General features: G+C 48.6%; 1 protein-coding gene across 1 annotated transcript; it reads right to left on the reverse strand.

Annotated features, from left to right (window-relative positions):
- Nucleotides 1–1,959: 1,959 nt before the first annotated feature.
- Nucleotides 1,960–15,513, reverse strand: LOC310756701 (uncharacterized protein; the record flags this gene model as incomplete). The annotated part of the gene is made up of 6 exons (XM_083601301.1): nucleotides 15,353–15,513; nucleotides 12,013–12,493; nucleotides 6,889–6,984; nucleotides 6,080–6,313; nucleotides 3,349–3,371; nucleotides 1,960–3,070 (listed from the first exon to the last, which is right to left on the reverse strand). Exons 2-6 carry the CDS (start codon nucleotides 12,439–12,441, stop codon nucleotides 1,960–1,962), a joined length of 1,893 nt encoding a protein of 630 aa, XP_083457427.1. The 5' UTR covers nucleotides 12,442–12,493; nucleotides 15,353–15,513.
- Nucleotides 15,514–15,963: the final 450 nt, after the last annotated feature.

The raw sequence follows: 15,963 nt of genomic DNA on the forward strand, positions 1-15,963 counted from the left end.
ACTCAGACATTAAACACCACTTCAAAAAAAGGAAAATGGAAGACACACAGCATTCCCAATGAGCCAGACCCTCTCCCAACTCAAGTTTGTCACGTACAAACTGCCTTTTCACAAACCTGGGGTGCTATAGGTGTTTTTTTGGATGTCACACTGGGGCTACAATCCAAAACATGAATCTGGCCTGTGATGAGGGATGGTTGAAGGAGCTGGGTAGGTTTAGCCTGGAAAAGAGGAGACTGAGAGGAGATATATAGCCATCTTAAAATATCTCAAGGGCTGTCACCTGGAAGAGGGAACAAGCTTGTTTTCTCCTGCTCTGGAAGGTCAGACTTGAACCAATGGCTTCAGATTACAAGAAAGGAGATGGCGACTAAATATCAAGAAGAACTTTCTGACAGTTAAGAGCTGTTTGGCAGTGGACCAGACTACCTCTGGAGGTTGTGGACTCTCTTTATGTGGAGGTTTTTAAACAGAGGTTGGATGGCCATCTGTCATGGATGCTTTAGCTGAGATTCCTGCATTGTAGGGGGTGGACTAGATGTTCCTTAAAGGTAAAGGGACCCCTGACCATTAGGTCCAGTCGTGGCCGACTCTGGGGTTGCGGCGCTCATCTCGCTTTATTGGCCGAGGGAGCCGGCGTACAGCTTCCGGGTCATGTGGCCAGCATGACTAAGCCGCTTCTGGCGAACCAGAGCAGCGCACGGAAACACCGTTTACCTTCCCGCCGGAGCGGTACCTATTTATCTGCTTGCACATTGACGTGCTTTCGAACTGCTAGGTTGGCAGGAGCAGGGACTGAGCAACGGGAAGCTCACTCCGTTGCGGGGATTCGAACTGCTGACTTTCTGATCGGCAAGTCCTACACTCTGTGGTTTAACCCACAGCACTACCCGCGTCCCTTTCCTTGTTCCTTGGGTCCCTTCAAACTCTTCAATTATATGAACCTATGACTTTTCTCAGGCCACACTCCTGCCTTGCTCCACGCCCGTTCTGATTTTGTCAGCTTCGAATGCCTCCTTGAACTGTGATAGCTCATCTTGCTTGCCTGTTGGGAGGATGGAGAGATGGAATGCGAGTGCAGGGGGGGGGGGAACCTGAGTTTTCTGTGGCTGGAATGGAGCCTGCTGGAGAGAGAGAGAGAGAGAGAGGGAGGGAGGGAGGAGTTGTAGCCATTGCTCTGCCCACTTTTCTGCCTCTGGCCCCCAGAAGCCTGCACCCAAGACACGCTGTGGCCCCTGAGCTGAAAAAAGATTCCTATTTTTAGGAGAAGCATTTCTTTCCACGAATAGACAGAGTAGGGAAAAATGCATCTTCTGGAAAGGAACGAAGTGCCAGCCTTTTGTTGTTGCCAAGTACTCAAAGGGCACATACAGTGGTACCTCGGTTTACATACGCTTCAAGTTACATACGCTTCAGGTTACAGACTCTGCTAACCCAGAAATAGTACCTCGGGTTAAGAACTTTGCTTCAGGATGAGAACAGAAATTGTGCGGTGGCAGCGGAAGGCCCCATTAGCTAAAGTGGTGCTTCAGGTTAAGAACCATTTTCAGGTTAAGAACGGACCTCCGGAACGAATTAAGTACTTAACCCAAGGTACCACTGTAATTACATTAAGAATGAAATGAAAACAAATGAAAACTACTGCTCAATTAATCAGAGGCACATTCTAAAGTCCAAAGGTTTTTAAATCGTTTCACCTACATGGACCAGCTAAACATATGCGGCTTGGACACACCAGAGCAGGTGTGAAGGCCTCGCTTGAGTCCCGTGTCCTCCTTCCCACAGCGGCTTTTGCAAGAGCGCTCTCCTGCGCATGAACTCCAGCAACCGGCCTCTCCGAGGTATGGACCGAGGCTGAGAGATAAGTGCAACGAATGAAACCACCCCCCCAAACAAGGTCACTTCTCTTAATACGTCCTTCTTTCGGCGTCCAACGGCAGCCACCTCTGATGGAAACAGCTATTTGTTCTGGGGGCCCTTGGCTGAACCCCGGCCCCTTCCACGCCCTCGCCCTCCGTGATGCTTATTCTGAGATCCCTTGTTTCCCGAGGCTTCGCCCCCTTTGTTGGGGGTTGGGGGCCTCTTTCCAGATCCTTGCCCTTGCCCTGACCCTGCCTGCCCTGAGGCACGAGCCTCGTTCTTGACAGATCCACCTCCGCTTTGATCTGCACTGGATTGGGTCTTCTGCTTATTGGACCAACCTCCTCTTCCTATTCGCCCCGAACCGTGAGCCTCCCTTGGTTTGGGCGGCTCTGTCACTGAGGACCCCCCACCTGCTTTTTCCGGCTTGCCCTGCCCTCCCTGCCCCGGGACTTGGGCTTCTCTGGCCTTGGGTGGCTCATTCCTAGGGGGCATCCAGCGATGCTGAGGCAAAGCTTTGCCTTCGCCGGGTTGGGATGTCTGTGTGTTCGGATAATATCCTCTGCCTTGGCCCCTTCGGGGGCCGAAAGGATGGCTACGTGGCCCTCGCCTGCCTTGAAACGTGCCGCAGCCCAGCCTGGGATGAGACATCCACCCCTGTGCAGGCCCAAACTGGCCTCCAAAAGGAAAGGGTGGAAAGGAACCCAAAAAGGGCATCTGTTGGAAGCCGCGAAAGTACGAGCTGCGTGGTGGTTGAGGTGGGGCTTCAGCTACGATGGGAGCCTCAGTGGAACCAGTGCTTCGCCAAGGTGCTTCTTTGGGTAAGGAATCGCTGTCTTCCAGCTGGGGCATGTCTTTCTCTGGAGTTGGAGAGTGGCAAGGCGAGTCTGGGACAAAGGTCTCCCTGATACTGATGCTTCTCAGCATCTCCTTCCAGGAATCAAAATCCAGCAACTCTTCCAGCTCTTCAAGAGCTGGGTCGACAGGCACAATGGCCCACTCCTCATCTTCTCCTTCTGTGCCCTGGGCTTCGGCTCCTTCGTAAGTTTCTTCTTCATCAATGACATCTCCACCGGCCTGGCCTTCGCCCAGATTTTCACCAGCATCCTCATCTTGGTTGCCTTCCTCCTTAATTTCCTCTTCCCCTTCTCCACCCTCGCAGGCTTCTTTGGCTGTTTCCTCAACCTGTTCTTTAAGTCGTTCCTGGACTCTGCAGAGAGAAGAGACCACAGTTCCATATATTTGCATGTAATAATAATAATAATAATAATAATAATAATAATAATAATAATTTATTATTTCTACCCCGCCCATCTGGCTGGGTTTCCCCAGCCACTCTGGGCAGCTCCCAACAGAATATTAAAAACACAACAAAACATCAAACATTAAAAACTTCTAGGTGAGTGTTTGATAACCCTTCAAGTCCTCACATATGGAGGAAATAGGATCAGAGCCAATGTCTATATACAGAGCAATGCTGATACTCACCTTCCTGTCAGTTCCTTGACTCCCTGGAGGGAAAAAGAAACAAACAAGGTTGGAACTGCCTGCCAAAGCAAGTTTGCACAGCTTCAGCCAACTAGACCATCAAACCTTCTTTACAGAACAGTCAACCCGAATTCATCAATCTGGTGGCAGGGAAGATTAGGGCACAATGAACTGTCAGAAGGTGCTAACCCCCGGTTAATAATGTCAAGTTAACTGCAAAGGGGTCACATCGAACCAAACATTTAGAGCACTCCTAAACCACTTTAACAGTCATGGCTTTCCCCAAAGAATCTTGAGAACTATAGTTTAGTAAAGGTGCTGGGCTCTGTAACTCTGTGACGAATTGCCTAACAACTATAGATGATAGAGATGCTATAGATAGAAAGATAGATAGATGGATAGATGATAGATAGATATAGATATAGATATAGATATATAGATAGATATATAGATAGATAGATAGATAGATGTTGTTGTTGTTTGGTCATTTAGTCGTGTCCGACTCTTCGTGACCCCCTGGACCAGAGCACGCCAGGCACTTCTGTCTTCCACTGCCTCCTGCAGTTTGGTCAGGCTCATGTTTGTAGCTTCGAGATGATAGATAGATAGACTTAAATATTTATAAACCACACTTCCATAGAAAATATAGCAGTTAAAACACAACACATCTATGTCAATAGAAAACTGGTTGCGGAAAATTTGGGGTTCCAAAGGGCCTTCTGAACAGTATCATTTTTAAACGACGTCTCAAAGAGAGCAGGGATGGATCCTGACGGACTTCTATAGGCAAGGAGTTCCACACAGAAGCTTCTGTCCTGGGTAAAGGCTGGCCAAGTTTCAGGGGAGTGTTGTTGTTTAGTCGTTTAGTTGTGTCCGCCTCTTCGTGACCCTCTGGACCAGAGCACACCAAGCACTCCTGTCTTCCACTGCCTCCCGCAGTTTGACCAACTCATGTTGGTAGCTTCGAGAACACTGTCCAACCATTCTCATCCTCTGTCGTCCCCTTCTCCTTGTGCCCTCCATCTTTCCCAACATCAGGGTCTTTTCCAGGGAGTCTTCTCTTCTCATGAGGTGGCCAAAGTATTGGAGCCTCAGCTTCAGGATCTGTCCTTCCAGTGAGCACTCAGGGCTGATTTCCTTCAGAATGAATTGGTTTGATCTTCTTGCAGTCCACGGGACTCTCAAGAGTCTCCTCCAGCACCTAATTCAAAAGCATCAATTCTTCAGCGATCAGCCTTCTTTATGGTCCAGCTCTCACCTCCATACATCACTACTGGGAAAACCATAGCTTTAACTATATGGACCTTTGTCAGCAAGGTGATGTCTCTGCTTTTTAAGATGCTGTCTAGGTTTGTCATTGCTTTTCTCCCAAAAAGCAGGCGTCTTTTAATTTTGTGACTGCTGTCGTCATCTGCAGTGATCACGGAACCCAAGAAAGTAAAATCTCTCACTGCCTCCATTTCTTCCCCTTCTATTTGCCAGGAGGTGATGGGCCCAGTGGCCATGATCTTAGTTTTGTTGATGTTGAGCTTCAGATCATATTTTGCACTCTCCTCTTTCACCTTCATTAAAAGGTTCTTTAATTCCTCCTCACTTTCTGCCATCAAGGTTGTTTCATCTGCATATCTGAGGTTGTTGATATTTCTTCCGGCAATCTAAATTCTGGTTTGGGATTCATCCAGCCCAGCCTTTCGTATGATGAATTCTGCAAATAAGTTAAATAAGCAGGGAGACAATATACAGCCTTGTCGTACTCCTTTCCCAATTTTGAACCAATCAGTTATTCCATATCCAGTTCTAACTGTAGCTTTTTGTCCCACATAGAGATTTCTCAGGAGACAGATGAGGTGATTAGGCACTCCCATTTCTTTAAGAACTTGCCATAGTTTTCTGTGGTCGACACAGTCAAATGCTTTTGCGTAGTCAATGAAACAGAAGTAGATGTTTTTCTGGAACTCTCTAGCTTTCTCCATAATCCAGCGCATGTTTGCAATTTGGTCTCGGGTTCCTCTGCCCCTTCGAAATCCAGCTTCCACTTCTGGGAGTTCTCGGTCCACATACTGCTTAAGCCTGCCTTATAGAATTTAAAGCATAACCTTGCTAGCGTGTGAAAGGAGTGCAATTGTGCGGTAGTTGGAGCATTCTTTGGCACTGCCCTTCTTTGGAATTGGGATGTAGACTGATCTTCTCCAGTCCTCTGGCCACTGCAGGGAGTTTTCCAAATTTGCTGGCATATTGAGTGTAGCACCTTGACAGCATCATTGTTTAAAATTTTAAATAGTTCAGCTGGAATATCATCACTTCCACTGGCCTTGTTATTAGCAGTGCTTTCTAAGGCCCATTTGACTTCACTCTCCAGGATGTCTGGCTCAAGGTCAGCAACCACACTACCTGGTGGGAGTGGAGGACCACCAAAAGTGCCCCATCAGAAGATCTCAGTGATCAAAGTGGAGCGTAAGAAACCAGGTGGTCCTTAAGGTATACTAGCCTCATGTTGTTTTTAGGGATTTGTGAATTGACACGATAACTCTGAACCTGGTTTGGTAGCTAATCCATATCGAAAGGCAGCCACTGCCCCTGTCAAAATGGCCTGGGGGTGGGTGGGTGAGGTAGCTGGGTCCAGTTCACTACCTTAAATGAAAACATCTGGAACAGAGGCAAGACACTGGCAACTGCACATCTGTTATTCAATCTTTAAAAAGAAAAGGGACTGGGAAGCACCAAGACTCACCTTCAAGAAGGCGAATTCGTTGGTTTCCGCCAAGGCAGCTTCGATCCCGGATATGGTCTCTGTGTGAGCTGAGCTGAACGCTCTCAGATATTCCAGTCTTCTCTCCATTTCTGCCTGGTTCTCCTCCTTCATCTGCCTAACCGTTTCCATCATGTTCTGCTCTCTCTCGTTGAGGATTTCACGCAGTTCCTCAAACGCAATGAAGATGCAGCCGCACAGGTGTTGATTGAGATTCTACAGTGAATCACAGAGAGCTGAAGTTACGCTTGCGGCTGACAGGCCTTTTGTTCACAGATAACAAGCTGTCTGAACTAGTTGCCCAGTTTGTGGCACAGAAAAGGTCCTAACCTCAGTGCCGAGTTAAACAAACCATAGTTAAGAGTGCTAGCTGGGTTCACATGTAACACCAAGCCATAGTTAAAACAAGCCAAGATTTATAAGCCAAGAACCATGGCTTCAGATTGTGGTTTGCTGGCAGTAAACAAGGCATAATTATGTTGCTGGGCAGAGTTCACACATAACACTAAGCCATGTTACAGATAGGTAGCCGTGTTGGTCTGCCATAGTCAAAACAAAATTTTTTTTTTCTTTCCAGTAGCACCTTAAAGACCAACTAAGTTCTTGGTATGAGCTTTCGTGTGCATGCACACTTCTTCAGATACACTAAGCCATGGTTTACTAAGCCATCGCATCACGTATAAACAATGCCTGAGACTTTTCTGTAGTCTGCTTTCCTCCTGCCTAGGAGCCTGTTTCTTCAAGCTACAAAGTTCTATGATTTCCTCTCTCATACTCCTTTTAAAATTTACCTCCAGTTCTTCCATGGCCTCCTGCTGTTGAGACTGATTGTTTATGGCCCACTTCACCCCATTCTCCAGGGGTTCCAGAGATGCTTTCAGTTTATCCTGAAAAAATGCACAAATAAAATTGGGAATACACAAACAACCATGCAAAAGATCTGGAGAGAAAAATGAATAGACCCAAGCGAAAGGTTACTGGTCTCTTCCCCCTCCCACCTCCCTGTTCTAACATGCTCTTTCTGGGAAGTATTCAAAGGTTGTAACCCCAAGCAACCTTACGACATGGCACCTTGGATTCAGTGGGATTTATTTTAGCAGAAACATGCTTGAATCATGCCCCCTGCCTTTTATAAGACTGGCTGGCGCTTGCCTTTCCATTCACTGATGTCTACACCAACAGTACCAAATCATGACCCGCATGCATGAATGAACCATCACAGACTGAATGCCACAGATTGCATCTCAGAAAATATTTATCTTTAGAGTCCATACACACATTCAGGGTTAATCAGGGGAGGTAATGCAGGAGAGCTGTTTGTGAGCGGGGGGAGGGGGGGAGAGTGAGATGTTGCTGTTTTTTCCCAGACTGTTGCTATTTTCAAATGGGATTCCATTAGGTAAAGCTAAAGGGACCCCTGACCATTAGGTCCAGTCGTGGCCGACTCTGGGGTTGCGGCGCTCATCTCGCTTTATTGGCCGAGGGAGTCGGCGTACAACTTCCGGGTCATGTGGCCAGCATGACTAAGCCGCTTCTGGCGAACCAGAGCAGCGCACAGAAACACCGTTTACCTTCCCGCTGGAGTGATACCTATTTATCTACTTGCACTTTGACGTGCTTTCGAACTGCTAGGTTGGCAGTTTATAATTTGCCATTATATATGGGCAAATTTAGGTTGCATGATTGCAGCTGACGAGGTAGTTTAGTGCAACAAAACCCACTTCCCCTAGAGATTCGACTTTTTTGGCATAACAGAAGTGACAGGATGATGCCCTAAGAAGTGTGGGATAATACTTGCTGGATGCAAGGAAGTCTAACCTTCCCACAAACAAAACAGGGTGAATACTTACCTAAACAGCCAAGATGATCTCGCCTCCCAGAAAACAAATCAGGATGAAGGCTCAACCAACTAGTTGTTTGGAAATGCCCAGGGTAATTGGTGCTGGAGAGGAATTATTGACTTCCCCACCCACAGCAGATACCCCCCTAACCAAAACCACCCCCCTCCAAGCTGCTCTGAGGGAGAGCGGGAGACGGGTGCTTTCTTGCACCGCCCAAGATGCTGTAAGCAACACCCCAACCCCAACCCCAACTCCCCTTCTTTGAAACAGCCTTGCAAATAACCCCACAAAGTGAAACAGCCTGCAAAAATTTTTTTTTAGTCTGCTGGGGGCTGGCAGAGGAGGGAGAGCTCTGTTCCTCCTGTATTTCTCTGTTGGGTGAGAGAAAGGGGCTTCCCACCAATGGCAGCCCAGTTGGTTTTCGCCTAGGGGGCAGAGGAAGGACAGAGGGCTGGGAAGGGCAGTAGTGGGGCATCTGTCTTGCACACAGCAAGTCCCAGGTTCGATCCCCGGCATCCCCAGGTAGGGCTGGGAAAAAACACCTGCCTGAAAGAGGGCTGGACTAGATGGCCATTGGGTCCCTTCCAACACTACGGTTCTATGAAACCCTGGCAGCCACTGCCAATACTGAGTTAGATGGACTTATTATCTGACTCTCTGTAAGGGACCTTCTTTTGCTCCTTTGCCAGTGCACTCACTCGACTTCATGAAATGAGCCAGAGATGTAAAGCGGACAAGATTGATGTGAACATATATTATTAAATGCAAAACTAATTAAAAAATTTTTTTTTAAAAAAAATAGAGAGGGGTTCGGAAAAGCCACTTCGGGGCTTGAATTTTGCGCCGCACCGTAAACTTGGCTGCGCTAGAGATCTGCTGACTAAAATCTGGCTGGGATACAGCAAACCAACACACAATATCTATTCGTGTTTGCATACGTGGATGACTGCACTCAGCTGTGGTTCTGTTTGTTTATCCACCCTGCACTATTCTGCTGCCAGAGAGATAAAACTTACGGCTATCCCAGAGGGAGGGTGTGTCACTCTCCGATAAGAACATAGGCTGTGCAGGCACAATGAGTCACAAGGTTGACCCCTGGCAGTTCCAGTTACAGAATTGCACCAGGATATTCATTAAGTAATATGGTATGCCCTGCGGAGGACCTTAAGATCCATAAATAGCAACACCCTAGAGGTCCCGAGCCAGTGTGGTGTAGTGGTTAAGAGCGGTGGACTCGTAATCTGGTGAACCAGGTTCGATTCCCTGCTCCTCCACATGCAGCTGCTGGGTGACCTTGGGCTAGTCACACTTCTCTGAAGTCTCTCAGCCCCACTCACCTCACAGAGTGTTTGTTGTGGGGGAGGAAGGGAAAGGAGAATGTTAGCCGCTTTGAGACTCCTTAGGGTAGTGATAAAGCGGGATATCAAATCCAAACTCTTCTTCTTCTTCTTCTTCTTCTTCTTCTTCTTCTTCTTCTTCTTGGGAAGTCATATTAGCCTCAACCAGAGCCAGGGCCTTCTCAACACTGGCTCCGGCCTGGTAGAACGCTCTGCCTCATGAGACCAGGGCCCTGCAGGATCTGATTTCTTTCCGCAGGGCCTGTAAGACAGAGTTGTTCCGCCTGGCCTTTGGCTTGGAGCCAATTTGATTCCCTCCCTCTCTTTCTTTTTCCTTTCTCCTCCTATGAAAAGATTGCACCCTAATGTTTTAATGTTGTATCTTAATCTTTTAAATTGTATTTCAATCAACTTGTTTTATTATTGGTTGTTAGCCGCCCTGAGCCCAGTCCTGGCTGGGGAGGGCAGGGTATAAATAAAAATTTATTATTATTATTATTATTATTATTATTATTAAGTGGTGGCAGGAACAGGACCTCACAGATTTTACTATGGGTGGCTCGTCCTGCCCCTGAGCGCACCGCCCCAGGCGCCTGAGCGGCTTCCAAGCACAATTCAAAGTGTTTGTGCTGACCTTTAAAGCCCTAAATGGCCTTGGTCCAGTATATCTGTTCTGCCCGGACACTGAGGTCCAGCTCCGAGGGTCTTCTGGCGGTTCCCTCACTGAAAGAAGCCAAGTTACAGGGAACCAGGTAGAGGGCCTTCTCGGTAGTGGCACCCAACCTGTGGAACACCCTCCCACCAGATGTCAAAGAGAACAACAACTACCAGACTTTTAGAAGACATCTGAAGGCAGCCCTGTTTAGGGAAGCTTTTAATGTTTGATGCATTACTGTATTTTAATATTTTGTTGGAAGCCGCCCAGAGTGGCTGGGGAAGCTCAGCTAGATGGGCGGGGTATAAATAATAAATTATGATGATGGTGACGATTACTATGATGTTATATATTTTGCCTTCTCTAAGCAGCTAGTGGCCAATTAGAATAAAAATCTTGTTAAAAACAAGCAACAGCAAAGAAAGTGAAACCTTAACAAAAATTAGAGGAGGGGCTTGAATACGTTTAAGAGCAGAAGACCAGAATCTCCCAGGATAGTTCATTTGTGTACCCAGGCACACTTACTTCTGAAATACAATTTGCCCCATGGCTAGGTAGGGGCAAGGCATGAATAGTCTGTATACTTGAGAAGGGCAGAAGTGAGGCACAGCTTCTACACTATCTTCCTGGTAGGTGGGTCGCTGCTGCTTTCCAGGACGGACAGGCGAGGCAGTGGAGAAGTTGGCGCAGTGCAAACTGGAGCACAGAGTGACTCCGCCGGTGCATTTGCACTGCACTGACATCCAAGACTGGCTTGACCCTCTCCCTCCCAGCACTGACCCACCTATTGTGACTCCTATCCCATCCCAGCAAGCTGCTTTTGCAGAATAGCAGGTTTCGTGTGTGACAGGACCACGGGTTCGGTTAGGAAGCTGCCTTATCCCAAGTCACGCCATTGGTCCAGCTAGCTTAGCACTGCCGGCACTGACTGGCAGAAGCTTTTGGGGGCTTCAGGCAGGAGTTTCTCCCAGTCCTACCTAGAGATTCTGGGGATTGAACATGGGACCGTCTGTGGACAAAGCGGATGCTCTAACCCAGGGTTTCTCAACCTTGGCTCCCCAGTTGCTGTGGGACTACAACTCCCATTGTACCTAGCTAGCAGGACCAGTGGTCAGGGATGATGGGAGTTGTAATCCAACAGCAGCTGGGGACCCAAGGCTGAGAAACACTGCTCTAACCACTGAGCTACGACCCCCAAGGGAAAACACATCCCCGAGCTGAGCATGTGCTCAGTTCCCTAATTCTATGAGCAGGCTACCCACCCACCAAGAAAGCACGGATGGAAAGAAGATAAAGTCCCTACCAGAGAAGAATGACAGATCAAGTTGATGGATTATGCCGAAATGGCTAAAATGACCGGAAGAATCAGAAATCAGGAAAACCAAAATTTTAACAAGGAATGGGGAAAATTTTATAACTTATCTTAAAAGACCACTGTAAACTAGTTAAAATCGTTAGTAGGATTGGAATATCACTTGTAGTTTAATGGTGAATTCTGGATACAATGGGGAGATACAAGATTTGGATTATTATAAAAGATGCAGGAGGAAATGGTTAACAATAGGACCCACAAAGGGGAGGAGGAGAAGTCCAAGAGATCCCTTGGAATCTTGTTTTTATGTTGTATGTTGGACACGTGACTGTAAAATTTTAATCTGAAAAACCAAATAAATAAATTTTTGAAAAAAAGAAAAGAAAGAAAACACAGCCCCTCTTTTGTACAGTGGTACCTCGGGTTACATATGCTTCAGGTTACACATGCTTCAGGTTACAGACTCCGCTAACCCAGAAATAGTGCTTCAGGTTAAGAACTTTGCTTCAGGGTGAGAACAGAAATCATGTTCCGTTGGCATGGCGGCAGCAGGAGGCCCCATTAGCTAAAGTGGTGCTTCAGGTTAAGAACAGTTTCAGGTTAAGAACGGACCTCTGGAACAAATTAAGTACTTAACCCGAGGTACCACTGTACCTGGTTCCGGCTGGTGAAACTTGGGTGTTCTAGGACAGTGCAAAGTGAATCCCAACAACCTGAGATCTGTGGCCACCTATCAGCCCACAGAAACTCAAGCATCCTCAGGCTCCTACCTGAAAACCTGTGACAGCATTCTTGATAGGCAAAAAGCTATGGCCCTGATGCTGAGGCAGATCCCGGCAGATCACGCAGACAGGGGCCTCATCCTGGCTGCAGAAGAGCTTGAGAGGCTCTTCGTGCTCCTCGCAAAAGTACGAGCTCCCGGTCCCACCCGACGGGGGCCCCTGCTCCAGCCGGAGGAGCCGGGCCTTCTCAGACAAGTTGGCAAGGACCCTGTTGCGGGCGGCATCTTTCAGGTCGAAGGGATCCCTGCACTCGGGGCACGTTCCCTGGTGCTGCCCCTTGGGGACGACGCAGCTCTCCAAGCACGAGAGGCAGAAGTTGTGCCCACAGACCAGCATGCGGGGGTCCTGGAAGATGGAGAGGCAGACAGGGCACAGCAGGTCTTCGGCAATGCTGGAGACTTCGCGGACCGAGGTCATGGCAGCAGCTGTTCTGGGGATCGGTTGCTACTTGCAGGAAAGGACCAGCTTCCTAAGGGAGAGGACATGCAGGTTTAAGGAACGTAGAGGGGAAATCACAAGGTGAACTTGTAAAAGGGAGTCAGAACATTTCTGAGCACAATTCAAAGTATTGGTGCTGACCTTTAAAGCCCTAAACAGCCTCAGTCCAGTATACCTGAAAGAGCGTCTCCACCTCCATCGTTCTGCCCGGACACTGAGGTCCCGTGCTGAGGGCCTTCTGGCGGTTCCCTCACTGTGAGAAGCGAAGCTACAGGGAACCAGGCAGAGGGCCTTCTTGGTAGTGGCGCCCTCCCTGTGGAATGCCCTCCCACCAGATGTCAAAGAGAAAAACAACTACCAGACTTTTAGAAGACATCTGAAGGCAGCCCTGTTTAGGGAAGCTTTTAATGTTTAATAGGTTATTGTATTTTGGTGTTCTGTTGGAAGCCGCCCAGAGTGGCTGGGGAAACCCAGCCAGATGGGCGGGGTATAAATAATAAAATTTATTATTATTATTATTATTATTATTATTATTATTATTATTGGAGCACCCCACAATCGCCTAACCTTGGCTCCTGTAGGTTCAGGTTGGGGGTCACAAATAAAAGACTTCAGCCAAGAGATTGAAGCAAAACAGCGGCCAGTAGGCCTGATCTTTATTGTTGCAACAAGACTTCCCACTACCACATAAAAGAAGCAGAGAGAAGCCCCGAACAGAGGATAGCTCCCCCCCTTTAAAAAATGTCCCAAATTACCCATAACCCCCTTAGTAAAACATCATACATTTGTCATAACTATATCATAAATTGGGAGGGCTCTTCTGGCAGAAACCTGAGCACAAGGCTTTTCCTGTCCCTCGTATGACTTTCACCTTCTAATCTTTAGGTGAAACAAAGTACATTTTCCTATTTTCCCAACCAGGTTAAGCACACAAGCCGGGGCGAGCCGGGGCAGGTCGCTTTGTGTGGCCTCTGAGGAGTCTGCCTGCCTCCTCCCACAGCCACCCTACAGCAGAGGGGGAGGCAGTGGGCAGAATGTTTGGGGCAGTGTGGAGCCTGTGGACGCCCAAGCCACTGTGTCACTCCCAGGAGAGATGTGTGGCTCGAACGCGCTAGAAGCCCAGTGGTGAGTGGTGCCGCCCGGCATTTTGTCACCCCCTCAGTGGTGACACCTGGGACAGACCACTCCCACCACACTCCCTTCCTCCGCCCCAGGCCAGGATGCCAGCGATTATCACCCAGCAATGGGGACCCTTCAGGGATTACGGCTCCCCCATCCCATGTCCCAAACTCCTCCCCTGCTAGCCCTTTTCCTTCTGAGTAGAACAACGTTGGAATGATGACAATCCGTCACTGGAGTGATTTTATATGAATTTCGAAAGTTTTCCCGTTGAACCAGTTGGGGGTCACAAGCAAGAGACTTCAGCAAGCAAATCACAAGCAAAACAGTGGCCAGTGGTCAGCGGCGGAGGAATAATATAACAATAATTTATTATTTATATCCCACCCATCTGGCTGGGCTTCCCCAGCCACTCTGGGCGGCTTCCAACAAAGTATTAAAATACCATAATACATCAAACATTAAAAGCTTCCCTAAACAGGGCTGCCTTCAGATGTCTTCTAAAAGTCTGGTAGTTGTTTTTCTCTTTGGTGGGAGGGCGTTCCACAGGGTGGGCGCCACTACCGAGAAGGCCCTCTGCCTGGTTCCCTGTAACTTGGCTTCTCTCAGTGAGAGAACCGCCAGAAGACCCTCGGAGCTGGACCTCAGTGTCCGGGCAGAACGATGGGGGTGGAGACACTCCTTCAGGTATACTGGACCGAGGCCATTTAAGGCTTTAAAGGTCAGCACCAACACTTTGAATTGTGCTTGGAAGCCGCTCAGGCGCCTGGGGCGGCGTGCCCAGGGGCAGGGTGAGCCACCCATAGGATCAGGGCGCACAGTGGGGCCTCCGGAGACTGCCTGCCTCCTTCTACTCAGCCGCCCTACAGGTGGGGGGGGGGGAGGCAGCGTGTGGACCATTTGGGCAGCGTGGAGCCTGCCTGCGCCCAAGCCACCGTGTGGCTCGGGCACACTGCAGGCCCCCGGTGAGTGCCACCCGGCATTTTGTCACCCCCCTCAGTGGTGACACCCAGGGCTGACCTCACCTCCCATACCCCCTTCCTCCACCCCTGCCAGTAGGCCTGATCTTTATTGATCAATTCATTTATCAGTGCTTTGCTACATTTGGTAATGTGCAGCGCAGGTTCTTTGTCTTTGCCTCATAGTACAGAGAGGCAAGGCTCAGGTGGGGGATGGGGAAGGTCTCTCACACCTTCCTTCCAATTTCCCGGTAACAAACTCTAAAGGCAAAGAAGCAACAAGTGGAAAGGTAGCATTTCTGACGTTTCCTCCACACGACTCTTTGGCGACGGCTCCTCTGCTCCCGAACCCTGCCTAGAAGTGAATGGGGCAGGGGCTGAAGAGGGGACCCCCAACCCTGCTGTAAACAACCACAGGAAAGCTGCAGAAAATATTTTTTTTCCCCTGCAGGTGGGACAGTTAGCCAGGAAACAGAAAGGGGAAACAGGATCATGAGACTGGGCTCACATGACTGCAGGAATTTGACTCTCAAACCCAAGCATTAAAAAGCGGACATTGCTGGCTCATAGCTGTCAACATTTCCCTTTTCCCATAAGGAATCCCATTCCTTAAAAAAGGGGGAAACGTTGACAGCTATGTGCTGGCTGGTGGGGGGGGGGTGCGAAGAAAGCCGAGCTGCCTCCAGCCAAGTCCCAGGAGGTGGGAAAGGAAAAGGTGCCCCAAGTGCTGGGAGGGAGGCTTTTTGCAGCGCCAAAAGGGGAGTGAGAAAAGCAAAGTCTAGGCTAGCCAGCAGCAGCAGCTGTGCACGTACCTACTTGGAGGAGAGTTCTGCAGCACCTAGGCCAACAGGCCAAGTTTCTCTCACTGCACAGCTGCCCCAAATGGCCGGGCCTCGAAAGCAGCTGTGGGAAGCTGTCACGTCCTGGGATTGGAAGGAGGTGCTGCCCGTCTCAAGTCAGCCCGAGCCAGTGTGACCGTGAGGGGTTGGAGGCCTCGAGGCACCACCCTCTTCCTCGTGCTTATTGGCTGGGGCAGGACTTGGGAAACCTGCTTGCAACACACACACAGGTTTTTTTTATGCTCCAGGGGACAGGAACTTCCCTGGAGATTTTATTTGCGCTCTTCTTTATGTGACGAATTCAATGCCTGTTGTTCTATGCAGGGAACCCCCCCCATGTTATTATAGTCGCTTCGAAACACCTCAGTTGTAAAAAGTGGCAAATGCAACAAATAAGCACCTTAACTTTGTTACAAGAAAATATGTATTAATATCAATAAAGGTCAATCATTTCCTTCTTTATCATGCTTGAATAATGTATGTGTTTATGTACTTGCATCTCTTCTGAGAATGTAGCTCTCCTTAAGTCTTTTAAACACTTTCGGAAATGTATCCACACGTTTTTTGATATATCTGTATAAATC

This window comes from Podarcis filfolensis, assembly GCF_964270895.1.
Source record: "Podarcis filfolensis genome assembly, chromosome: 2".
Classification (NCBI taxonomy): Eukaryota; Metazoa; Chordata; class Lepidosauria; order Squamata; family Lacertidae; genus Podarcis; species Podarcis filfolensis.